At 44.6% G+C, this 27696-nt stretch overlaps 1 protein-coding gene across 8 annotated transcripts in view; it reads left to right on the forward strand.

Moving 5' to 3' along the window:
- Window positions 1-449: 449 nt before the first annotated feature.
- Window positions 450-27696, forward strand: part of ZFAND4 (zinc finger AN1-type containing 4) — a 28722-nt gene continuing 1475 nt past the window's right edge. The window contains exons 1-10 of one of the 8 annotated variants that reach the window (XR_013393314.1): window positions 450-666; window positions 3904-4215; window positions 7214-7289; window positions 7378-7445; window positions 17492-17678; window positions 18753-18900; window positions 19832-20995; window positions 25223-25274; window positions 25745-25858; window positions 26315-26388. Coding sequence is in view for 7 of the 8 variants with exons in the window: in XM_077930711.1 (XP_077786837.1) it covers window positions 4032-4215; window positions 7214-7289; window positions 7378-7445; window positions 17492-17678; window positions 18753-18900; window positions 19832-20995; window positions 25223-25274; window positions 25745-25862; window positions 26315-26360 (2043 nt within the window). In the remaining variant the exon portion in view is untranslated. The other 7 variants (XM_077930711.1, XM_028728878.2, XM_028728874.2 and 4 more) reach the window with 7 other exon arrangements.

The following is a 27696-nucleotide window of genomic DNA, read 5'->3' on the forward strand; positions in this document are numbered from 1 at the left end:
AGGGTGGAAGCAAACCTGAGAGCTTATCTTTTTGGCGTTGATTTTGTGATAGGCGCTAACCCATTGTCCTGACCGCATGTCTCCCTCCTAGTTATAGAAATAGCAGACGCGAGTAGTCCACCTTTTTTAACTAGGGCTCGGCTACCACGAAACTACATTTCCCGGCAGCTCTTGCGGGCCTTGCGGAAGCGCCGAGGGCGCGTTGCCAGCGGCAACGCGGTCCCAACATCCGGGGTCCCTCCCACGCTCCGTTAACGACCAACAGCGCCCCGGCGTCGGCGGGAAGTCCCGCCCCCCGCTCTTTCCCAGCCGCGGGAGCGCCCGGCGATTGGGCGGCGGCGCTCGGGAGGGCGGAGACCTCTGGGCGGCTTGGCCCGGAGCCCGCCTGCCCGCGTCACAAAGGCCCGGTGGGCGGACGAGGGAGGAGGCGGGCTGCGCGCCGCGTTGTGAGGGGAGGGGGCGGGCGGGGGCGGGAGTGAGTGAGTGCGGCTAACGGCAGCGGCGGCCGCCGGTTCTCCTTCCGCGCCTTCCTCCCAGCCTTCTCGTGATGGTCGCGTGCTCGGCGGCGGCGGCGGCACCGGTGGTCCTGTGAGGCGGCGCTTGGCCCCGCCCCGTCCAGCGACCGAAGGGGGGAGAGCGGGAGAGGCGGAGGCGACCGGCGGGCAGGTGAGGAGGACGAGGCGGCCGTTGCGCTCTTTCCCCTCCTCCCTCCTTCGCGGGACGCGCTTGTGACTAGACGCCCTCCAAAAGAGTTTTGTTTTGGGAATTGGCATTCTTAGCACTATTAACTATATATGGATTTGTTATATATTTATTTACACCCCACCTTTTTGTCCTGACGGACTCAAGGAAGGCTACTAGTTATTTAGAGAGAGAGGGTAGTTTTATAGCTTTATAAATATAGATAGATTTAGTAATATAACTATCCATATATAATTTTAGATACCTTTAAATAATAATAATAATAATAATAATAATAATAATAATAATAATAATTTATACCCCGCCCATCTGGCTGGGTTTCCCCAGCCACTCTGGGCAGCTTCCAACATAACATTAAAATACAATAACCTATTCGATCTAAATATAGTTCCTATATAGATCTAGATATAGTTATAGATAGTTTTATATAGATCTAGTTATAGTTTTATATAGCTATGTACTTATATATACTTATATAACTATATATATATATATGTGTGTGTGTGTGTGTGTGTGTGATAGTTCCTATCTATATGCTTCACCTCAGTGTTTAGTTCCCTCACTTTTCCCTTGCAAAGAATACGAAAAGCGCATCCTCCCATGCACACCCTTTGAATTCTAAAAAAATTTTTTTGCAAGGGTTCCCGCAGCCAAGTATTACGAGCCTCACACGGCAGAGGTTGAAACACAAGTGTTCACGTTTCCTTCTTGATGCCAACGCAGCGAATGGAATTTTATACACATTGAATGCGCAGCTTGCGCACGTTGAACTCGTGTGCATTCGGCTTTATGTGCTTGGCAAAAAAAAAAAAAAGGTCAAAAGGGTGGTGGGGTGCTGGTGAACCTCCCCCCCATTTTTATTCATACATCCCTTTTATTCATATCATTGAGATTGATAATAGAAAACAAACAAAAAATGATTTCCCCCCCCCAAGTTTATTTATGATTTCCTTTTATTCGTATTACTGAGATTGTTAATAGATAAAAACAGACCCTTAATAAATTACTCATGCTATACAGGCTTCATGTTTCAGCTGCAGGGTGCTGCAGGCAATTGTCACTTTGGCACACTGCACTACCTTTGGCACACTGCACTAACTGGAAGTTAGTCCAGAGGCTGCCAGTCGGAACCGGAAGCCCAAAGCCGCTCCTTGAAGTGCCAGGTTCATAATGGGAGACCTCTTCCTCCTTGGGCATCCAGAGTGAGCAATAGCAGTTTCAACCTCTTAGACTTCACAGCACTCGGCTGTAAGGCTGCTTTGGTGAAAGGCTAATGAGTATAGTCAGGTCGGCAGTGGTGAAGCTGTGGGTTTTGCTTCTTTCTCTGTGCAACCGCTTCACAAGTGTTTCAGTTTCAAAGCCCCATTTCCCACACAGTGTTTGTTGGATTTCATAAATCTGGGCGGAATTGTGCTAGTGAAGAAAAAAGTTCATGCTTGTTTCCACTGCTCAGCCCAGGTACTCTAGCCACCTTCCCACGGAAACGTTTTGATTGACTTAGGCTGCGATTCCGTGCATGTTTACTTAGTGGTAAGCCATGCTGAATGCAATTGTTCATACCTCTGAATAAACGTGCATGGAATTGGGATGTTAGAGATTGTACAGCAATCTCTTGTGTGAACTTCTAGAAGCCCTTACAATGACAGACAGACAAAACAGTCGGCACAGCCTAGAGCACACAACTGGCAGTTAAATGGCTGCTTCCATTCGGGACAGCAGGATGTATGCTTAAGTTATCGTACCTGTTTGGTTACTGTTTATAATTTGGCCCAAAATCAGATGTGAAGCAAGGAAAGTGAACTTTCCAAGTGCCTAACTGTGCTTGCCTTCATGGCTTGCTAAACATCTGTCCAAGTTACAAGTATGCTGCTTTATGTGTTGCAAAACGTAGAACAGTTTTGAAAATAATAAATAACCCAGTAATTAATTTTTCTACCTTTCAAATTTAAAGCTAAATCGGGTGAGGGTAGCTGATGGGTGTCAAATCCTCAGTGAGTTAGAGACTTCCCCAGTGTGTTGTAGAGGGAAGTGGGAGGCAGATGGGGTTTGTCAACCTGAGAAGGTAGCCTGTCTACGAGAAGGAAAACTCTGGTCCTAAACCTCCGCTGCCTTGAGGGATATCTTCAGGAGAAGAAAAGGCTAAGGAGGAAACCATACACAAATCCAGAGTGGAGTCCCGAAGACGATTGGATGGCGTCTTATATGCTTCCTCCTGGCAACTCCTGCAGCCAAGCTGTTGCCAGACGTAGTGCTCTGCTTTCTTTTGGACCACATCATCAAGACAAAGAGGAGTGTCTTGTCATTGGGGCAGCCCAGGACCCCCATACACACTGTCCAAGCTTGCACACCATGGAAGGTCACTTTGGTGCTGCAAACACTGGGTTGACTTCATCCCCAGAGGCATTGTCTCTCAGGGCAGACGGATGCATACCCCTGAGTTAACTCATTGAAGGGCCTTGACCAGTATGTGTGATTTTGCAGATATTCTACCTCCTTAACTTCTTGCAAGTGAGTGGTTATGTGCTGCATGTGTGAATAGAAAAGAATTAGGTTATGATACAATAGTGCTCAATATCGATTTATTGGTTTGTTTAAATATCGCTGAGAAAATTACTCCCGAGTCAAATAATCGCCCAGACAAGCAAATGTTTTGATGGGTGATAGTGTAAGCACGAAGGCACGCGGGTAGTGCTGTGGGTTAAACCACAGAGCCTAGGACTTGCCGATCAGAATGTCGGCGGTTCGAATCCCCGCGACGGGGTGAGCTCCCATTGCTTGGTCCCTGCTCCTGCCAATCTAGCAGTTGGAAAGCACATCAAAGTGCAAGTAGATAAATAGGTATCGCTCCGGCGGGAAGGTAAACGGCGTTTCTGTGCGCTGCCCTGGTTCGCCAGAAGCGGCTTAGTCATGCTGGCCACATGACCCGGAAGCTGTACGCCGGCTCCCTCGGCCATAAAGCGAGATAAGCGCTGCAACCCCAGAGTCGGCCATGACTGGACCTAATGGTCAGGGGTCCCTTTACCTTTTTAGTGTAAGCACAGCCCATAAACAGTCCCTTCTTTTGACCTGTAACCTGTTGTCAGGTAACTATTTTGTGTCACAACTCACACAAGAAGTTCAGGGACAATTGTTTGTTGTTGTTGTTTTTTTAAATGTTGTTTTCCTCAAATACCATGTTTACTGACTCTGCGTCTGTCTTAGGTGCAAACTTTGAAACATGAACAGCATCACCCATGTCCCGTGTTCAGAGCTGACTTGGCTTGTCGTGGAGCTCAGTGCCCAACGCTTCCCAGCTGACTTCCCCACAAGGCATTTTTAAAGTACCTAGAATGGCCAACAAGAAAGAACCTCCTTTCTACAATGACAATAACATGGGACCATGCCATTACAAATTTGCTTTCTATGAGACTATGGAGCTCTTCATTGAAACTCTAACAGGAACATGCTTTGAGCTGCTGGTATCTCCTTTTGAAACAGTAATTTCTGTGAAAACTAAAATCCAGAGATTGGAAGGTTCGTGTCCTTTTAAGTTATAAAAATCTAGAAAGGTTTTTAACTTAGCACTTGAAAAGCCTGTTATTTTATAGAAAACATGCCATTGTGATCTGTAATGCAGTGGTGATCAGTGTAAAGAGCTAACTAGCAGTGTGAAATACAGTGGTACCTCTGGATGCGAACGGGATCCGTTCCGGAGCACCGTTCGCATCCAGAAGCGAACGCAACCCGCAATTCGGTGCTTCTGCGCATGACATCATTTTGACCGCATGCGCGAGCGGCGAAACCCGGAAGTAACGCTCTCCATTACTTCCGGGTCGCCGCAGCGCGCAACCCAAAAATACTTATCCTGAAGATATTTTAACCCGAGGTATGACTGTACCTGGAAGATGGAGCAAACTTGTTTTCTCCTGCCAAGTCAGAAAGGAGATTCTGACTAAACGTCAGAAAGAACTTTTGGATGGTAAGAGCTGTTTGACCGTAGAACGGACTCCATTGGAAGGTGGTGTACTTTCATGGAAGTTTTAAGCAGAGGTTGGGTGGCCATCTGTCATGGATGCTTTAGTTGAGATTCCTTCATTGCAGGGGGTTGGACTAGATGTCCCTCGGGATCCCAGCTCTGCAATTCTAGGATCTTCCATGTGACAGCCCTTTAGATATTTGAAGATGGCTGTCATATCTCTTTTCAGGCTCCTCTTTTCCAGGCTCAGCCATTCCTCATAAGGATTGGTTTCCAGGCCTTTTATTATTTTGGTTTCCCTTCTCTGCACCGGTTCCAGCTTATCAAATTATCCTCAAATTGTGGTGTCCAGAACTGGACACAGGATTGCAGGTTGGGTCTGACCAAGGCAGAATAGAGTAGTATTACTACTTCCCTTGATTTGGACCATTGGTCAGCAACCTAAGGCCCATGGGCCAGAAGCAGCCCATGAGGGTCGCTTAACCGGCCCATGAGCCACCCCCGAGCCGCCCGCTCAGTGAGTCCCCGCACGCTACGCTAAACCGATGCTGAGCGGCGCAGGGACTCTCTTCCGCGGCTCCGGAAATCGCTTCTGGGCATGCGCAGGCGCGATTTCCAGCGCTGCACCGGTCCGGCCCACGGAGGATCTCCGTGGGAGTGATCTGGCCCATGGCAGGTAAGCCTTGCCGACCCCTGATCTGGACACTGCTTCTGCTGATGCAGCCTAGAATAGCATTAGCCTTTTCTGCTGATGCATCACACTGTTGACGTATGTTCACCTTGACCCTTTCCACTTGTACAACTGGTAATCCCGGTGTCTCCCATCCTATATTTCTGCAGCTGGTTCTTCCTGCCTAAGTGTGAAACTTGGCATTTGTCCCTTTTGAAATTCATTTTGTTAAGTTTGGGCCCAGTTCTCCAATCAGTTAAGGTCATCTTGAATCCCGATTCCGTCTTCTGTGGCAGTAGCTACCCTTCCCAGTTGGGTGTCACCTGCAAATTTGATGAGCATCCATTCAACAACATCCACTGAATTGTACTGGCGTTTCGTTTCTTACATAAGTTTAGAATTCTCATTGAGGTGTATCATTGAGATATTTACAAAGACAGTGAATAAGCCAATTTAAATGATAGCTCATATGTTTTGGTAGTAACTTATTCTTAAAAATATCTACACTTTTCTGTATGAGTATCTATCAACTGTTCATGCTATAGAAGTATCTTCAGAGAGTTCTTCATCATTAGTGCTTGCTTTCACAAGAACCCAAGTACTCACTGGTAGTAGTTTTAACATCTAAGTGCTCAGAAGTTTCAGCTAGTGCAAAATTCAGTACCCCAGCATTGTACACAGCAAGCCAAGATTTGTAGCTCTAGTGTTATAGGATCAGTCTCTTTAGCCACCATGAGAGCTCTCAGACAGCATAAAAAAAATTCTTATCAGTTAACTTCATATTGATCTCTTTACATTGTAATGCGATATTCAATACTACATTGACACAGTCAACAACCTCTGCCCAAAAGGAAATAAGAACAGAACCTTCCCAAATCATATGGGTTAAATTTGCTTGGTCTCTGTTGCAACAACAGTAAATAGCAATGGTGGTCATACGGTTTTTTGGAGAGGAGTCCAGTGATCTCAAATGGTTGCCATGGGGACGTGGCATAACACATAATGGCTCTGGTGTGGGGCATGGCGTAACACAACACAACTGCTCTCCTGGAGAGAATAGCATAACCCCAAATTAGAGAATACAGTCGTTTCCTTCTCTCGTGAACTCTACCTGCATAAGATCGCCATAGAGAATGGCATGTCATGTGAGATCAAACAGCTAGGAATTGGAGATGGAGCCTTTTCAGTGGTGGCACTAACCTCTGGAATGCCACCCTGTGGGTTCCTACTTTGTACGTAGAGTGAAATTGATTTGCAGTAATTTCAAGATAGATGAAAGGCACACTTTGCACAGCGTGTCGCTTATAAGTTTCTTGTTGCATCTGGCTCCTTGCTTTTGGAAGCAGGCTAGTTCAAACCATGAACTTTTCAAGCAAAGTAGCTACAGTAGTATCTCTGTTTACAAACTTAATCCGTTCCAGAAGTCCGTTCTTAAACAGAGACGCGCTTTCCCTAATGAGGCCTCCCACCGCCGGTGCCCTTCCACTGTTCGGATTCCGTTCTTAGACCGAGGTAAAGTTATCAACGCAAGACACTATTTCCGGTTTTGCGGACTTTGTAAACCAAATTGTTCTTAAACCGGACTGTTCTTAAACCGAGGTACCACTGTATTCTGTTTTTATGTTGTTACCATTTAATCTCAAGGACAGAAATGGGTATAAGTAGTTTGTGTTCACTTGATAGTAATGTAAGGATGTTCCTTTATATATTTTCAAGGCACTTTCTACTTCTTATTCACATCTTTTCAGCTCTTTAGTACCTTTAACCTAAATGAATTTACATAACTAAGTATACTTAAAATTAATTTCAGTGGTTTACCATGGTGATTTGGGGCGCAGCTTTACAAGGTCAGTAGGCCAATTAAAATTTATCGATGTCATTTTAAGGTATCCCCGTATCTCAGCAACACTTAATCTGGAATAATGTAGAGCTGGAGGACGACTATTGCTTGAATGATTACAAGTGAGTATTTAAATGCAATTACAGATGTTTCTAAATACCATTTCTGTTGTGGGCAAAAGGCTACAAAACATTTTTGATTGGTTTACAGCATTTCAGAGGGCTGCACTTTGAAGTTGATATTGGCAATGCGAGGTGGACCTATTAATACTAGACGAGGTAGGTGCCTATTAAATTGTCTCTGAAGTATTTTTTGCAAAGTCAGTACAGTCCACCTGAAAGCTAAACTTACTATGATCCCACTGACGGGTTAGAGGGAGTAAAGCACATTCTTCACTTCCCCATTATGTGTCACATGCTTAACTATTGAAGTGAATGAGAGCTTCTTTCCTTTTTGTGCTTCTGTTCAGTAATAAATCAATTACACCCCAGTGACATAAGAGTTAAAGTGCTGTGGTAATTGATTCTATATACTTCTGCCTGCGGGTGGCGCTGTGGGTTAAACCACAGAGCCTAGGACTTGCCAATCAGAAAGTTGGCGGTTCAAATCCCCGCAACGGAGTGAGCTCCCGTTGCTCGGTCCCTGCTCCTGCCAACCTAGCAGTTCGAAAGCATACCAGTGCAAGTATATAAATAGGTACTACTCTGGCGGGAAGGTAAACGGCGTTTCCGTGAGCTGCTCTGGTTCGCCAGAAGCAGCTTAGTCATGCTGGCCACATGACCCGGAAGCTGAACGCTGGCTCCCTCAGCCAATAAAGCGAGATGAGCGCCGCAACCCCAGAGCCGGTCACAACTGGACCTGATGGTCAGGGGTCCCTTTACCTTTATCTTTTTAGTAACTTAGCAATAGGCTCCCAGTTCTGGTAAAAGGCCCAACCTATATATCTCGCCCCAAGAATTATTTGATCATTCTCTCTTCACCACTGAAGTATCACTGTGTAGTTTGGGCTGAAATTTTTGCGTGCCATTGACATCTTCCTTTAGCTGTTGCAGCACAAGCCTTGGTGTGACCTAAAAGAGGATACAGTGGTGCCCCGCAAGACGAACGCCTCGCAAGACGGAAAACCCGCTAGACGAAAGGGTTTTCCGTTTTGGAGGCGCTTCGCAAAACGAATTTCCCTATAGGCTTGCTTCGCAAGACGACAGCCCATAGGGAAATCTCCGGGACAGCGGGGAACACCTCCTCCCGCCGCCGCCGGGCTTCCGAACGATGCTCCGAAGCCTGGCGGCGGGGCGGGAACACCTCCTCCCGCTGCCCGGCTTCCGAACGATGCTCCAAAGCCGGGCGGCGGGGCGGGAACGCCTCCCCCCGGCTTCCGAACGATGCTCCGAAGCCGGGCGGCGGGGAGGGAACGCCTCCCCCCGCCGCCCGGCTTCCGAACGATGCTCCGGACGGCTTTTGAAGGCAGGCGGGGGGGGAGCAAAGACTTTCGCCCCCTGCCCGCCTTCAGAAGAGGTCCAGGACCTCTTCTGAAGGCTGGCGGGGGGCAAGAGTCTTTGTCCCCCCTGCCTGCCTTCCCAGGGGCTTTTAAATCGCCCCGGACAGCGGAGAAGTCCTCCACTGTCCCGGGGCGATTTTAAAATGCCGCCCGCCAGCATTTTAAGATCGCCCCGGACAGCGGAGAAGTCCTCCACTGTCCCGGGGTTTTTTTAAATGCTGGGGGTGGGAAGAAAAGCCCTTGTTCCCCCCCCCCCCCCAGCCTTCAGAAGAGGTCGGGAGACAGACTGTCCCCGGACCTGGTCTGAAGGCGGTTTCCATAGGAACGCATTGATTTTCAATGCATTCCTATGGGAAACCGTGCATCGCAAGACGAAAAACTCGCAAGACGAAGAGACTTGCGGAACGAATTAATTTCGTCTTGCGAGGCACCACTGTAATTGTTGGGTAGCCACAGCCTGTCTTTGAGGAACGAAAGACAGTGAAATGAAGAAACAAACATTGTGAGACGTGTGTTCTTAGCGCTCGCCCAAATGTTACTGCATTTGCTTTGTAGTTACTCTTGGTAACTTGCATCGAGAGAAACCCGTAAATATTGTATGAAGCTGAGTGGTATGAACCAAGTGCTGAAAGAGAGGTGGTTTACTTTATTATTAAGTGGGTCAAACATTCGATCCCTCGTATTTACAGAAATGTCTATCATTGTATACAAAATTAAAAGTGAGAATGAGTGTTCAAAGCACTCAATGGACTACTGCAGATAGTTTCAGCAATTTGACCAACACAGAAGTCCTAATGCTGAAGAGTAAATGTCAAATGTGTTCTGCAATTCTCTCCCCTCCCCCTCCCCTTTTCAATATGCTGGGCAAACACACAGATGATTGGTTTCTATGGGCATATCACCTGACAGTGGGAAGCATGTTCTAACTATGGGGCACCCTTGGTTCCCACATTGGAAGCCCTTAGCATTATTATTTGCAAAGTATCGTTAAACCACAGAGCCTAGGACTTGCCGATCAGGTTGGCGGTTCGAATCCCCATGACGGGGTGAGCTCCCGTTGCTCGGTCCCTGCTCCTGCCAACCTAGCAGTTCGAAAGCACCTCAAAGTGCAAGTAGATAAATAGGTACCGCTCCGGCAGGAAGGTAAACGGCGTTTCCGTGCGCTGCTCTGGTTCGCCAGAAGCGGCTTAGTCATGCTGGCCACATGACCCGGAAGCTGTCTGCGGACAAACACCGGCTCCCTTGGCCTATAGAGCGAGATGAGCGCGCAACCCCAGAGTCATCCGCAACTGGACCTAATGGTCAGGGGTCCCTTTACCGTTTACTTTATCATTATCACAGAAGACATAATAATAATAATTATTATTATTATTATTATTATTATTATTATTATTATTATTATTATTTGTACCCCGCCCTCCCCGGCCAGAGCCGGGCTCAGGGCGGCTAACAGCAGTAAAATTACAATAAAAACATAATGGGGGGGGGATTTAAAATGCAATTTAAAATGCAGCCTCATTTTAAAAGTAGCCCATGGATCAAAACCGTAAGGGGAGGGAAGACATAAGGGTCAGACTGAGTCCAAACCAAAGGCCAGGCGGAACAGCTCTGTCTTGCAGGCCCTGCGGAAAGATGTCAAGTCCCGCAGGGCCCTAGTCTTTTGTGACAGAGCATTCCTCCAAGTCGGGACGAGTACTGAAAAGGCCCTGGCCCTAGCTGAGACCAATCTAACCACCTTGCAACTTGGGGCCTCCAAAGTGTTGTCATTTGTGGACCTTAAGGTCCTCCACGGAGCATGCCAGGAGAGGCTGGGTCTTAGTGTTAGTACCTAAGACACAACTCTCGTTTCATAATCATTCTTTTTAGCAGTGCTCACAGCAAATCACTGTATCCAGCAAATCAAATCATCCATAGTGACTGAATCTGTAGCCCAAAGTCAAAAACAGGCATTCAGTGATACTGCCTGTGAGAGCACAGATACCTGCATGGATGTTAAAACCCCCGATTATCATTAGAGTGATAATAATAATAATAATAATAATAATAATAATAATAATAATAATAATAATATAGAGTTAAAGCCATGGTTTTCCCAGTAGTGATGTATGGAAGTGAGAGCTGGACCATAAAGAAGGCTGATCGCCGAAGAATTGATGCTTTTGAATTATGGTGCTGGAGAAGACTCTTGAGAGTCCCATGGACTGCAAGAAGATCAAACGCATCCATTCTTAAGGAAATCAGCCCTGAGTGCTCACTGGAAGGACAGATCCTGAAGCTGAGGCTCCAATACTTTGGCCACCTCATGAGAAGAGAAGACTCCCTGGAAAAGACCCTGATGTTGGGAAAGATGGAGGGCACAAGGAGAAGGGGACGACAAAGGATGAGATGGTTGGACAGTGTTCTCGAAGCTACCAGCATGAGTTTGACCAAACCGCGGGAGGCAGTGGAAGACAGGAGTGCCTGGCGTGCTCTGGTCCATGGGGTCACGAAGAGTCGGACACGACTAAACGACTAAACAACAACAAATAATTAGAGTGACGATTCTATCATTAGAGATGACTCAGATCGACTCTCCCAGGAAATCTCTCAGTCCTCACTCTGTAGTGCACCATCAGAGTCCTCATGCCTGGAAGTGTGTTTTTAAAACCGGCAAGGGTTTGCACAAGATAAACCCATTTTAGAGTGTCTCTTGATAGGCCAGCCTTCCCCATCCTGTTACTTCGCAAATGCTTTGCATTGCAACACGCATCAGTCTGACCCTTATGTCTTCCCTCCCCTTATGGTTTTGATCTATGGGCTACTTTTAAAATGAGGCTGTATTTTAAATTGCATTTTAACCTGTATTTTAAATTGGGTTCCTTTTTTTCTTTTTTCCCTATTATGTTTCTATTATAATTTTACTGGTGTTAGCCGCCCTGAGCCCCGCTCTGGCCAGGGAGGGTGGGGTATAAATAAAAAATTATTATTATTATTATTATTATTATTATTATTATTATTATTATTATTTGTAGCCAGCATGGTCAGGCATGATGGGAGTTTCCTCCACCAACATCTGGGAGCACCAGTCTAGGGGAAACGCTGAAATATTGAGAAATACCTTTCCGCCCCCTGGGCAAAAAAGTAATAATTTCAAAAGTAATATCGAAAGGGTCAGAGGGAGCCTGCTTGTTTCAGTCCAGTTTTGCTGCATCCATAATTAAATCATAGTGAAAGCATGCTTTGCTGGCTACTGGTGCTATATTAATAAAAACTTGTGGTGCCATTGATGTCAAACTTGGATTTCTTCTTTTTTTCCGCATTTTTTTTTATTGATTTTCCAAATTTATAGCAAACATAACAATAATAAAGAAAAAACATTACAATATAAAATAAACAAATAAACAAACATTAATCCTAACTCTTATACTCCCCCCTTTTTTAGCATTGTTGAGTGACTTCCTCAAATCCCCCTAGCTGAGTTTCCATGTAGCTCATTATAGCAGTTTTCCAACACTATTTTCCATTAAAATTTACTTGGGCAATTAGCGTCTTTCTTCCTTTTCATATTGACTTCTATCCATAGTATTATGCAATTTGACATATTTAACTCCTAGGCCTATCTGTTACTCACAAGTGATTCTAATTATGTTATCTTAACATATTTAATGAAATAATCCTTAAATTTCTTCCATTCATCTTGATACTCCTCCTCCTTCTGGTCGCGGATTGTTCCGGTCAGGTCAGCCAGCTCCAAAAAGTCCATCATCTTCATCTGCCATTCCTCCACTGTTGGTATTTCTTGTAATTTCCAATTTTGGGCCAACAAAATTCTAGCTGCAGTTGTGGCATACAAAAACAATCTAACATCTTTCTTGGGCAATTCCAAACCCACTATTCCAAGTAGAAAGGCTTCTGGTTTCTTAATGAATGTATATTTCAACATTTTTTTCAACTCATTATATATCTTTTCCCAGAAGTCTTTCACCTTTGGACACATCCACCACATATGATAAAAAGTACCTTCTTTTCCTCTGCATTCCCAACATAAATTATCACTCTTATGGTAAATCTTTGCTAGTTTTACAGGGGTTAAGTACCATCGATGCATCATTTTCATAATGTTTTCCTTTAACACCGTACATGCAGTAAACTTAACCCCTTTCTTCCATAACCTTTCCCAGTCTTCAAATATTATATTGTGTCCAACATCTCTTGCCCAGTCTATCATAACAGATTTAACTTGTTCATCCTTTGTATGCCACTCCAACAGTCAAGCTTGGATTTCTTGATGTGACAGGACAGCAGAATGGGGGCAGAAAGGAGAGTGCGTCTACTTTTCCTTGTATTACAGCTTTTCCTGTATTACCATACGCACTAGGGCTGTGCATTCACTTTGGAAAATGTGCCAGATACATTTGTCCAGATACTTTAAAAAAAAAACAACAACCCTCATCTGGCCTTTCTATAACTTGAAACGGCCGCAGGTGGATGGGTGCGGTATAGTTTTGTGAGCAACATATAAAGGAGGAAACTCTCATTGGTTCTGACGCTTTCATCTGAGAGGTCATACAGTGGTACCTCGCAAGACGAATGCCTCGCAAGACGGAAAACTCACAAGACGAAAGGGTTTTTGGTTTTTGAGCTGCTTCGCAAGACGATTTTCCCTATGGGCTTGCTTCGCAAGACGGAAATGTCTTGCAAGTTTGTTTCCTTTTTCTTAACACCGTTAATACAGTTGCGACTTGAATTCAAGGAGCAACTCATAGAACGTGGTGTGGTAGCCTTTTTTGAGGCTTTTGAAGACTTTGGTGATTTTTGAAGCTTTTCCAAAACTTTTCCGACACCGTGCTTCGCAAGACGAAAAAAACCGCAAGACGACAAAACTCGCGGAACGAATTAATTTCGTCTTGCGAGGCACCACTGTATAAATACTGCAGGAAAGACCAGAACTATGAGGGGGTTCCTTAATCCTGAGAAAATGTAGTTAACTTTCGGAAAGTACAGATGAAGCCACTAAACTCAAAACATTTGTACTAATTGGTACTAAAACCAAGATTAGTTTCAGAAGATAGCACAGGGGGTGGGATTCAGCTAGATTCCTTCTTATCCCCCATGCTCTTAGACACCAATATGAAGTATCTGCATGAGGTCACCCGAGGGCTTAGAATGCAGAGTCATGACTGTGCTATTTCCCTCTGATATTGGAAAGCCACTTCCAACCCTAGGGGGGAGGTGGGGTTGCGGACTTCCCGCCCCCAACACCCACGCGGTGGCTGGCTCCCAGCCCCGCGTATACAGGGGGAATCCTCTGCCGCGTCATCCCCTGGCCAGCCTATTGTCTGGCTCAGGGGGCGTGACTTGCCGCATTTAAGGAAAGTGCGGCAGAGGAACTTCCTCTTTGCCGCCGATCAGCTGGGGAATTTCCCACCCACCCTCCCTTTAAGGTTTCTCTTTGACCTTGCTATGGACCTCGGTTGGTCGCCGTTGAGGGGCCTGGTAGGAATTTTTTCCACTTGGCAAATTGGCACCGGCCACTTGGTTTTTCACCTACCTCGTAGCAAATTGTCACATCTTCCACGGTTTGGCGGCGAGGCATTGGTCGGGGTATTGTTATGTAGATGAATGCGGGGGAGGAGCGCCATCACCTCCCCCGGTTGCGAAGGGTAGTCCGGTAAAGGACTCCGGGGGGCGTGGCTCCGTCCGAAGCCTATGGAGGGCAGGGCCCAAGGCACGCCCCCGAGCGGTGACCCCGGGGGAGTGCCTAGTTGATGTGCATCAGCAGGGCTCCCCCTGCTGGTGTTAACCCTTCCCGGCCTCTCAGGCAGACAGCCTGAAGCCAGATAGTTGATTAGGACCAATGCCTAGGCCAATACCGCTCATCACCTGTAACCAATAAAGTTGTGGCCAATTTTTGCCCATTAACCTTAATTATGGTGTCTCGTGTCTTTATTTCTTCTGGTGGGAGGTGGGAACTCGCCACGCAACTGAGCGAAGCTGTACAGGTGCATCATCTGGACTCCATAATGGGCTGGATGACAACCAATAAACTAAAACTGAATCCTGATAAGACAGAGGCACTATGAGCAGGTAGTTCCTAGGACTTTGGTGTTTTATCTTGCTTTGTTTGGCATTGCACTTCTCCTGAAAGAGTTGGTTCACAGTTTGGGGGTGCTCCTTTATCCAGCATTGTCAGTTTGGGGCCCACCTGGCCTCAGGTTCCTTTTATCAACCTTGTCGTGCTTGCAACCTTTGCCAGACAGAGTATAGCCTTGCCGTGGTGATCCATGTGATAACATCCCAGTTGGATAGCTGCGGTGCCTTATATATGGGGCTGCCCTTAAAGATAACTCAGAAACTTATTCTCCAGTGAAATCAGCGCTCAAAATTGCAAGGTTTGTATGAGAAAAATCTTTTTATTTACGGATGTGTGAAATCTTCAGGAAGACTTGAATGGAAAATCCATGCACTAGGATGAAATTTGTTTGCTGTCATAACCAGCAGCAAAAAGGGCTGATTTGCATCTGTATAAATACTTCTTGTGGCTGGAAAGGGCAAATGCATCAGTAGGAATGGCCTTCCGTAGCTACTACAGGTTTGACAGCCTTGGAAGTGGGAAAAACCTGGGACCGCCACCCAGACACCTGCGAGCGTCACAGTACCCTCAAAGGCTTTCGCTGGTGCCTTGGGCTGCCTGTGGGCATTAGGTTAGTTAAAAAACGGTAATGGTAAAGGACCCCTGACAGTTAAGTCCAGTTGCAAACAACTCTGGGGTTGCGGCGCTCATCTCACTTTACAGGCCGAGGGAGCCGGCGTTTGTCCGCAAACAGTTTTTCCAGGTCATGTGGCCAGCATGACTAAGCCACTTCTGACGGAACCAGAGCAGTGCACGGAAATGTCATTTACCTTCCCGCCGGTGCGGTACCTATTTATCTACTTGTACTGGTGTGCTTTTGAACTGCTAGGTTGGCAGGAGCTGGGACCAAGCAACAGGAGCTTACCCCGTCACGGGGATTTGAACCGCCGACCTTCCAATCGGCAAGCCCTAGGCTCAGTGGTTTAGACCACAGTGCCACCCGCGTCCCCATTGGGTTGGTAACCCACTATAAATGTATATCTGTCTATATCTATATATATTATTACTACTATTATTATTTTGGTTTGCTTTGGTTCTTTACATGGCAGAACAGTTCAGAGTGGTTGCTGGAGCTGGATGGGTCTGCCCCTTGCCTTCTGGTTGGTTTGGAAGGATTTTTTTTTTTTTTTGCGGGGGGGGGGGGGAGAGACGGCAGAGAAGGCTTCCTCACCCACCTGCCTCATTGCTTGCTTGTTGCCTGCCAGTCTTGAGCTAGCAGTTGCATTACCCCAGAGAGAGAGAGAGAGAGAGAGAGAAGGAAGGAGGGGTGTGTGTGTGTGTGTGTGTGTGTGTGTGTGCAGGAATGTGTGATCTGGGAGAGGGAGAGCTATCTGTGAGGTTTGTGCATGGAAGAGAGGGGTCTGTAGTCTGGGGGCAGAGAGAGATGGGGGGGTATGTATTTGTGTGGTTGGGGTGTGTGTGTGTGTGTGTGTGTGTGTGTGAGAGAGAGAGAGAGAGAGAGAGAGAGAGAGAAATCTATATTGTGTGATCTCCACACTCAAGACCAGCAGGACGTAGCCGGCTTCCCATGGTAAGCATAAGGTAGTCTTGAGCAGCAATGACAATACTCTTGATTTTGTGTCATATCATGCCCCTCATGGCGGTGTTGTGTTATGCCGTGTCCCCCTGTGGCAGCCATGTCATGACCGGCAGCCACAACAGTTTCTTAAAGTCTGAAATGTGGCCACTGGCCCAAAAAGATGGGCAAACTCTGGCCCACACAATGACCTGTGTCAGCTCTAGAGATCTGTCTGCAAGTGCAGCCCAGTCTTTTTGTCGACAATTTTGCTGGTAAGGGTAAAGGGGCTCTCTCTTTTTCTGAGCTTCCGTAAAGTTTGCTGAAGCATTACAAGGTCTAGCCGGTTATTGATTTTATTTATTAAATTTCTATTTGAAAATGGTTCTTACTTGACAGCAACTTGATCATAAGTTACCGTATTTTTTGCTCTATAAGACGCACCAGACCACAAGATGCACCTAGTTTTTGGAGGAGGAAAACAAGAACAAAAATATTCTGAATCTCAGAAGCCAGAACAGCAAGAGGGATCTCTGCGCAGTGAAAGCAGCGATCCCTCTTGCTGTTCTGGCTTCTGGGATAGCTGCGCAGCCTGCATTCGCTCCATAAGCCGCACACACATTTCCCCTTACTTTTTAGGAGGGGAAAAGTGAGTCTTATAGAGCAAAAAATACAGTGGTGCCTCGCAAGACGAAATTAATTCGTTCCACGAGTTTTTTCGTCTTGCGATTTTTTTCGTCTTGCGAAGCACGGTTTTGGGAAAGTTTTGGAAAAGCTTCAAAAATCACCAACGTCTTCAAAAACCTCAAAAAAGGCTACCACACCGCGTGCTATGAGTTGCTCCTCGAAGTCAAGTCGCAACTGTATTAACGGTGTTAAGAAAAAGGAAACAAACTTGCAAGACGTTTCCGTCTTGCGAAGCAAGCCCATAGGGAAAATCGTCTTGCGAAGCAACTCAAAAAACCAAAAACCCTTTCGTCTTGCGAGTTTTTTGTCTTGCGAGGCATTCGTCTTGTGAGGTACCACTGTACGGTAATTATTTATTTGAGGAAGTTAAGTGGACAATCACTTAATTTGGCCTATTACAGACACTTTAGGATAGCTTCAGGAGATAAATCTTTTCAGTTTGTTGCCTAGGTGATAAGTGTGCGTCCTTGCTTTCAGACAATAAAATATTTCTGGTTGTTTTTCCTCTCAGTTCCCGTGGGAGACCCAATTAGGGAAATAACAGAATACATGGATCCCAGTCGTGACGATATTTGGGAGAAGGTTCCATCCAGCAAACAGGTTACCTTCTTAGTATACCGCGAAGGAGATCAACTGAATTTTTTCCGTATTATAGACAAGGGAGATGGAACTTTAACACCATTGTCTGAATCGTTAAGGTATACTGGGTTTTACTTCTTTTCGGAAAAGTTAAAAAATGTCTAACATAGAAACTTTTCTTACAGATTTGGTAGGAATAATCTGCAGGGCCCACATTCTGAAGAAGCGCTTCAACTTTTTGCTACAGCTGATGAGGCAGATTGGAGTCTGACCGGCCCATAGGTTTGAGGGGGAAGGAAAAGGCACAGAATTCTAAAATTATGAAACAATGGATCCTGAAAATGTGGCGTTGAAAGACCTTGGGGACGTGCAACCAGAGTACAGTGACTGAAACTGTTTTGGATTTTTGAATCAGGTTCACAAGCTTGGAACACCTCTGGACTCAGGTGGCAGCTTGTAGCCAGAAGTGCCTTTCACCCAACTTGCTTGCTTGCTTATATATTTGCTCTTCAGCTGAAAAGATTTCTTGAGCAGCTGACAAAAACTAGGCCCTGTCCTTACAACACAAAAGTCAAGAGGCTCAAGGAAAAGAGGCTTGGCAGGTGAAGGAGGGAGAAAGCAAGCTCAGGCACCAGTTCTAAAAATTATAATAACCATGTGGGATGGAAGCAGTTCAGGGAGCCTTGATGGAGTGATGATAGAGGAAGGGCCAAAGGCTGTTTCAGAAGAGGCAATGGAATAGCCCTGGTTTTCTTCTCTCCCTCTGCATTGCAGCCTGATGGGCCACCAGTGGCACATGTTCCTGGTGAGGTCAAATTTGCTGTGGTAACACACATCCATATTGCGTTAACTGCAATGCACTCTGCTTGGGCCTACCATTGAAGACTCTTCAGAAACTTTACTTGGTCCAGGATCCAAGCGCATTAATGTTGGCCAGTGCTTGCGCATGAGATCATGTTATATTGATCTTAAAACAGCTGCCCTGGTTACCAGCATGTCACTAAGCACGATTCAGAGTGTCGGGGCTTACCTTCAAAGCCATAAATGTATCCAGGGTACCACCTCTTCCCATATTATCCTGCTTAATTTTGAAAGCTTTTGACAACTCTCCCTCCCCCCATTGCTTTGAATGTTTGGCATCTATATTTACAACTTAAATACCTAATATTAAATTTGCACTCTCTCCTTGCCAGTGGTGGTTCTGTTTATAATTTGTATGCGGATGATGAAGATGATACAGAGGCATCTCCTTCTGGTGAACAGATTATTGAGAATTCTATTACGATGAATAAAATGAAGCTTCTTAGAGCAAAGATGGAGAACATGAATCTGAGTAAAAAGGTGAAGGCACAGAATCTTCTACCCCATACAGAACTATCTGCATATTCATTTCTTTTGAAGAGCTAGCTGACTGCCTTAACCTTTATAGACTACAAGGATTCATCACAGAACTGTTAGAGGGAATTTGCTTTGTTGGCCTTAAAGCGAGGAAACGTATAGAAATAAGGGTACTTTTTTTGGACCAAAACTTTAGTAAGGGAGAGACAAATACATCCTGATCTGCCTGTAGCAACTTTTTATTTCAATAGCAGACATTGTTCCAACAAAAGATAATACTATATGCCCAGAATATATGTGTGTGCCACTTATTACAAAGATGCGTTTTCAGTATAAGGTACAGTTGTACCTTGGAAGTTGAACAGAATCCGTTCCGGAAGTCCCTTTGACTTCCGAAATGTTTGACTTCCAAAGTGTGGCTTCTATTTGCTACAGGAAACTCCTGCAGCCAATCGGAAGCCCCGTCAGACGTTCGGCTTTCAAAAGAACATTAAAAAACCAGAACATTCACTTCCAGTTTTCAACCATTCGGGAGCCGGAATGTTCAACTCCCAAGGCGTTAGAGAGCCGAGGTTCGACTGTATATAGTAAACAACTTCTAAATGAGAATCTGTTTTTATATTTAATAAATGCAAAGTGGTGTTATTTAGTGTATCTGTTTCCCCCCCCCAATATTCTCATTATTTATTAGAAAAGAATTAGTTATTAACATTGCCATCTATGCAGATTTATAGTTTTGAACTTTTATTAATCTGGACACTGAGCAACATTTAAATTCACTTAATTTCTTAATTGGCCATGCTTGGAAAGGTATGCAGTTAAAGAAAGTGAGAAGAGGCTATTTTTAAATTTGAAAAGTCATCTCGGAATTTTTGTGGATATTGTAATGCAGAAAAAGTAGTAATAACCACGTCTCCTTTTTCTTTTTTCACAGCCTAAAAAAACGATTAAAGTGAACCCCCACCCTCCATTGGCTCCTCGCCCATCTAGTGGCTCAGTCACAGCTGCTCACCAGAAATTTTTGCGAGCGCTCCGCCGTATGGGACAACCGTGCCTACCTCCTAGGAATTCAAATACCTCAGACTTTTCTCAAAATGCACTTTCGTTTTTAACATCTGCTGGCAGAAGGATGCCGTCCACTAGTAATGACTTCGTGAAGGAAAATGACAGGTGGGAGACCGCTCCACAGTCACTTAGCAGCCTCAGGCTGCCCTCTAAAATTCCACGCGTGGAAAAAGAAGATTCAAAGCTTCCTCCAAACAGCGTGGTTCTTCCGGTCCCTGCTCCACTTAGGCACCCTGGGAGAAATATAGATAACAGTTCGGCAACAAACGAAGCTGGTCCTTTCTTATATCCAAATCTCACCAATGTAAAGCTGTATGCTGCAGAAGAAAAAGTTATACCAAACTCTGACGCTTTTGCCTTGTTAGCTGAACCATGCAGTGATTTATATGGAATAGGAAAAGTCAACACGGAGCTCCATTTATCTGAGGGGGATGAGGACTCTGCTTCTTCAGATCTTCCAAACAAGACAATTACAAAACTCCTGACCCCTGCAGCAGCAGCAGCAGCAGCAGCGGATACTAGTATTCTTAATTCTTGCGAACTAAGTCCCCAGAAGAACACACAGTTGTCGCCTCTTCACTGCTCCGCACAGATGACACGTTACAGTCCTCGGAAACCTCCAGCTCAGTCCAAGTTTTTCGAGGTTGGTAACTTGAGGCCCGCCGCCTCGCCAAATGTTCTGCGCTCCTTGGAGTTGCACAATTTAGCCGACTCCTCATACCCAAGGACTTCCAAATTCCACGGCATAGGTTTAGACTCGCCCGGCAAAAGACCCGACCTCCTTTCTAAAATGGAGGCACGGGAAGTCACAGAAGTAGCGGTCAAGGCATCCAAAGATCCTGTGGTCTCTGTAAATAATGTGGGGTTCCTAAGTTCGCTGGCCCGGAGCGCAAACAGAGATGCCTTGCAGAATTCCTGTGGGACAAGCAGGTTTCGGACTGCTGGTATTGCGCGGACTACAAACCTCCAACATTTTCAAGGAGAAAGCTACAACGTGGCCGCTCCCCACAATGAAATGCCCGGATACTTCCTAGTAAGTACATAAGCTTTCTAAATAGATGAGATTCCTCTTTGTGTTCCTTAGAAGGCTTGATTAGTGTTTGTTTCTGTTAAGAGTCACAAAGCTGATTGCAGCTGGAATTGAGAACTAGATGTGGGTGTTCAGTACTGTTTGTATCAGTATTTCTTCGGCATGTTGGGCTTGTTCATGGTGCCTTTGACCACATCTTCAAGCAGTAAGCCCAACCCAATAGCCTTGCACTGCCAGTGGAAAACTACCTTTCAGGTAGGTACCAGCCATACTTTTCAGAAGCCTAGGACGTCATAATTTAGGTATTTAATTTCTATCTTGGTGATAAATTCCATTCATTTTCTTGTGACTTCCAGTTTGATCATCCAAAAAGCTTTTGCTTAATCTATCTATCTATCTACCGTATTTTTTGCTCTATAAGACTCACTTTTTCCCTCCTAAAAAGTAAGGGGAAATGTGTGTGCGTCTTATGGAGCAAATGTAGGCTGCGCAGCTATCCCAGAAGCCAGAACAGCAAGAGGGATCGCTGCTTTCACTGCGCAGCAATCCCTCTTGCTGTTCTGGCTTCTGAGATTCAGATTTTCTCCCCCCCCCCCTTGTTTTCCTCCTCCAAAAACTAGGTGCGTCTTGTGGTCTGGTGCGTCTTATGGAGCAAAAAATACGGTATCTATCCAGTTTCACACTTTGCTACATTAGCTAAGCCATATGCGGTTCTTTTTTGTTGTTGTTGTTGTTTAGTCATTTTGTCATGTCCGACTCTTCGTGACCCCATGGACCAGAGCACGCCAGGCACTCCTGTCTTCCACTGCCTCCCGCAGTTTGGTCAAACTCATGCTGGTAGTTCTGAGAATACTATCCAACCAACTCGTCTTCTGTCATCCCCTTCTCCTTGTGCCTTCCATCTTTCCCAACATCAGGGTCTTTTCCAGGGAGTCTTCTCTTCTCGTGAGATGACCAAAGTATTGGAGCCTCAGCTTCAGGATCCGTCCTTCCAGTGAGCACTCAGGGCTGATTTCCTTCAGAATGGATAGGTTTGATCTTCTTGCAGTCCATGGGACTCTCAAGAGTCTCCTCCAGCACCATAATTCAAAAGCACCAATTATTTGGCGATCAGCCTTCTTTATGGTCCAACTCTCACTTCCATACATCACTACTGGGAAAACCATAGCTTTAACTATACGGACCTTTGTTGGCAAGGTGATGTCTCTGCTTTTTAAGATGCTGTCTAGGTTTGTCATTGCTTTTCTCCCAAGAAGCAGGCGTCTTTTAATTTCGTGGCTGCTGTCACCATCTGCAATGATCATGGAGCCCAAGAAAGTAAAATCTCTCACTGCCTCCATTTCTTCCCCTTCTATTTGCCAGGAGGTGATGGGACCAGTGGCCATGATCTTCGTTTTTTTGATGTTGAGCTTCAAACCATATTTTGCGCTCTCCTCTAAGGCATGTTAATAGTTCACTGCTGTCTACATCCAAATTATGAGTAATATAGAAGGGAACTGTTATTTTGATGTGCTGTGGCCCACTAGAAACCTCCAAGTCTCGCCTATCAACATGTTCAGTGAAACCAGGATCATGAATTAATCTGTATTTGCTTATGCAAATTGCACATGGGAATTTTACTGAAAGGCGATATAAAACACGCATCTTCAGTACATCAGCCTTATTCAGATAAGACACTCCAATAAGAAAATTGTGCAAGGGAGAGTGTGGAACTGTAGCCAATGACTCTTCAGTTGCCATCCAAGCGTTGGAATATATCTGCAAAAAGTAAGACACTGAAACGCCCCTAGCCTCTCCCTGTGATCAGAAATCTCCCCTTACCCAAATGCTTATTATATTGGGAGCGTTGATGGCTGAATATGACTCTTGAGTTCTTGGGCTCTTGTTTTGATTCAAGCTGCTCAGCTTTTGATGCCAACCATATCAAGGGCAACACAAAAACAACAAAAATCGTACATAAAAGTCTCATTCGCTTTAGGTTCTTACTAAGATACTGTGTTTTCGCGTTTCTTCCCTGGTTTGGGCTGGTGATGGGAATACTGTATTGCCTGGCAATGTTTTGGGGGCAGGGGAAGGACGGGAAAGGGCTTGCTGTACTTTGTAGCTATGTTAGGCCATTGCAGCAAAAACTTCAAAAAGTCTTGTAACGCCTTAAGAACTAACAAAACTTTTCTGGTTCAAGTTTCATGGATTCACTTCATTGTTAGTGGTTGTAAGCAGATCAGAGGGATGTGAAATGCAGAGAAGTACAAACAGTGAAATAATTATGTTATTATAATGATATAGTTATGTTATTAACAGTGGCCATTAACCAAAAGTTGTCAGTGCAGAAAATGCACTGATAAAAATTATTCCAGCAGTTGTTTACCTCTAAGTGAATATAATGATTTGTTGAACATGAAACCGATATTTTGCAGCCCTGCTCCCTTCCTGCACCTTACCTACATAACTTCACTGTGTTTAACAAGCAGCACAGTTTGCCTGGTGCAGGATAAGGCTCCCATAGCAGCACTAGCAGAAGAGAGGAGATTGTTCTGGCATTCACAAGAGAGTTCTGTGTATCTTGGTGCCCAAATAAGGCAGGGGATAATGGGAGATAACAGGTGCCGGTTTCCAAAAGGGTGAAAATGCTTCTCAATGGTGTTCTCCCCAGTCACTTCTTCGTTCCCTAAGTTCTTTGTGGAGGAAAAGAGGAATGATATCTTTCCCCTTCATGCCAGGGTTTTGTAGAAAGTAGCAGCAGCAGATGTATGGAATGCTATCTATGACATGTGTAACAGTTTAACACACTTCCTTAATTCTTCTAAATCTTGCAAACATATACTGTAATGCATTTTTCCACACTATAGTTAATTGATGTCTGGTTTTAATCGTTTTTATATGGTTTTTACCTTATGGTTTAATGTAACTTCTGTCGTAAACTGCTTTGATGTGTTTTATGAAATAGTGGTATGTAAATATTTAGATAAATAAAATCCTTCCTGAACTAAAATAGGGCACCATCACCCTCATCTTTCTCTTTAAAGTTTGACATTAAACCCTGAACAAGTTGCTGTCATTAAAAAATTGTGGAGGGGTTTGCATTCTTTCCACCCGTTCAATTAATTGGAACAGGTGAGCTGCTAACATGTCCTTTAGTGTTCATGGAGATTTAAAATGCCAACAGGTATTTGAAGGGCCTATTGATTTATTTTATTTTATTTATATACTGCAGCATATTTCAACAGAAGTCTCTGAGTCATTTACATATCCCAACAAAAAGGGAACCATTATAAGAAATACTGTACAATACTAAACAACTTCTGCATGCAATACCCAACAATAACAATAATTACACAATATTGGAAATAAATTTAAGTTTTATACTATTTCTTTTAAGTAGTTAGCACCTAGGTTTGGACCCTGGGTTCCAATGAAAAGAGCTTTGCTTACAGCATTTTTTGTTGGTTCCGCCTATGCCTTATAAATATGATATAAACAAAATCCAAAAAAATGTGGAGAATGTGTGGTTCCGTATTCATATTTTGACTATAATGTTAGGTTTTAGTCTAGATTTAGTGTGATTCAACTATATGGCAAGGCAGTAGCAAATAATGATTGGCCACAAGGGCTAGCCATAATTTGTGAAACCCTGCTACAAATCCATTGCCTTTTTTGTTTTTGCAAACCAAATGGCTTCTGAGAGGACCAGAAAATCTGCTCTGATATGCACACGGTTTCTCTCGTGCTCTCAAATGACTGAAGTCACTGGGACCACCTAGGAGCAGGGAGTCCTACAACAGCTTTTGTTACTGAAAAGAATGAGATATTATTCCGCATTTCAGCATTTTAATGAAAACATTACACCACCACAGAAAACAACTTACATGTTTCATCTTTTTCTTGTTGCATTGAACATCATTCTGAGTTTCTGTTAAACTTCAAAAAATCTGGAGTAAGCCCTGATTGACTTCCTTATACAGAATTATATGTATAAATATATTTTCATATGTACCAGTTCTGTTCAAAATAGGTTCTCATTAAACAGTGTTCGGCATATGGGTTTTCCCAGTGAAATGTTCGGTGTGTCTGGGGTTCTAACAACAATTTATTGTATGAAATTTCACATCAGCAAAAAACTGTAAGTTGAAGAGGTATATACCAATGGTATGGTAGCTTGTTTAATTGTTTTTCATATTTGCATCTGGTGTGTCTTCTAGCTGTATTTACTTTTAACCTCTCTCTTTTTAGTCTCCTGGACTTGGATTGAATGGAAGTATTGTGGCTGCAGGAAAAAGAATAGGTGAGTAATAAATCCATATTGCTGTTATCAGCTAGAAAGTGCTTGTCTCATTTGAAACTGAACTAGGATCTAAGAGGGAGTATCCAACCTCTCTTTTCTATAGACAGCAGTTCTGGAACCAAAACTCTTCAAAGGTAATCATTCTAAATAAAAAAAAGTAGTTCTTTTGGGCAGCATAGATCTCACATAACTAAAACCACTTAGTTTTCTATACAGCGTGTATTGCGCTAACAAAAAAATATGCAGTATTTAATTATAATTAAAACACATTAATCAAACAACATGTGTCAGGCTAACATGTTTACTGCTGCCAAAGTTTGCATTATGTAATTTTGGGGGGCATAGAAAAGTCACTTGAAACAAGAAACTGTTTTTCACCTGCGAAGCAAGGTTTTCCGTGTGTGCTGTTTTTCTCTTACACCATTTCTCTGAGAGCACATATAAATTGAGAACGTTTTGCTTTTGGAAAGCAGGTGATGCAACTCATCTCCCACCTGTGAATGGTTCAGTTCAGCCTAAAAAGAAAATGACAAAGCACTGTTTCTTCTGTGGAAAGAAAACTGGATTAGCGACTAGCTATGAATGTAGGTAGGTTGAGTTTGCACCTGGAATGCGTTTGTCTCCAAACGAAAGCTTGTTGCCGTGCTTTGTCACTTATTAATGGTTATTATTTCTTCATTGATAAAATGTGAAATTTCTTGACGTAAATCTCCAAGGGATGAAGGGCTGTCCATTGTAAAATATCTCCGAATATTTTGCATCTCATTTAAAAGGGGTCATACCTTGAGCTTCCTTTTAAAGGTGGTAGAGATTTGTGTGAATGGGAGGGAGGGCACGCAGAGGCCCTGTGGAATCACAGAAATTTACCAGAATTGCTGCTGGAAGTTGAAAGTTGTCATGTCCAGGAGTTAGTCCTGGTCCTGCTGGGAGAAACCATAATGTATGCCCTACTGTTAAAATAATTGGATTCTTCTGCTCTCCCCTCCCCCGTGACTAATTTCAGTGGGTTTACGCTGAATAAAACCACCCTCTTCTTCCAGATACAATAGAATCGTAGAGTTGGAAGGAACTCCAGGGGTCATCTAGTCCAACCCCCTGCAATGCAGGAATCTCAGCTAAGTCATACACGACAAAGGGAATTGCAAAATGCCTGCCAAATTGTGTTCAGGCACTAGTTCTTTATGCCTGCTCTAATCCAGTGGAATTGGCTGGCCAAGACAATTGCTGAAATGAGTTATTTCCTTACAAGCCGTTTGATATACACTTCGAAGTGGTGGTTGTGGGGATTTTTGTGGCATTTTATAAAAGGACCCCGGCAGGGACACTATCGCCCTGTTTGAAGTGCATGCCTGGAATCCATTAGCGTTCTTCTCACCATTTGAACCAAGCAGTGACAGGTCAGACAAGTTCAAATGGCTTTGCAATGTTGTTAAGCTGCAGCTGCAGCAGACACACGAGAGGAAGCCACAAATACAAAGCTATTGGTTCTTAGACATCAGGATCTCTGAATTTGCAAGCCAGAGTAACTCATTGACTCTGGTCTCCCCCCCTCCTCTGCTCTTTCTTGCCTTGATTATTTGGTCCCACTCTAGGTAGTTTTTCCTCTGTCTCTGACCGTCACCTTTTTATCCCCTTTTTCTATCTCTCTCCAACTTCAGGTATTCCTTTTTGATTGACTCCCTACCTCTCACCCTGCTGTTCCAGACAAGCTAAGCAAATACGATCGCCTCATTAGGTTCCTCATTTGCAAACATAAAACATTTCTCAGACTGTCACCTCCTGCTATCTTCTCAAGGCCTTCATAAACCTCAGTCCCACTGGACTCTGCCCACTGTTCATCAGTATCAAAGTTCAGTACCTCCATTTGACTGGTCTGAACCCGGGTTATTAATCCGGTGTATGAGTGCTGCTGGGACGCGGGTGGCACGTGGGTTAAACCACAAAGCCTAGGACACAGAAGGTTGGCGGTTAGAATCCCTGTGACGGGGATCCCATTGCTTGGTCCCTGCTCCTGCCAACCTAGCAGTTTGAAAGCACGTCAAAGTGCAAGTAGATAAATAGATACCACTCCAGCGGGAAGGTAAACGGCGTTTCCGTGTGCTACTCTGGTTCACCAGAAGCGGCTTAGTCATGCTGGCCACATGACCCGGAAGCTGTACGCCGGCTCCCTCGGCCAATAAAGTGAGATGAGCACCGCAACCCCAGAGTTGGCCACGACTGGACCTAATAGTCAAGGGTCCCTTTGCCTTTACGAGTGCTGCTGCCTCAGATTAAGTTACTGTGCCCTTGCATCCTCAGAAGGGCTTTTGATAACAACAGCAGAGGGTGGATTTTGCTAATGGATTTGGGAGGTGGGCAGGAGGCAGTCTTCAGCAGTTTTCCCTGTAGATCCCAATGCCTCTCAGAAATTTGCTCCAGAAGG

This window comes from Podarcis muralis, chromosome 6 (assembly GCF_964188315.1).
Source record: "Podarcis muralis chromosome 6, rPodMur119.hap1.1, whole genome shotgun sequence".
Taxonomy (NCBI): Eukaryota; Metazoa; Chordata; class Lepidosauria; order Squamata; family Lacertidae; genus Podarcis; species Podarcis muralis.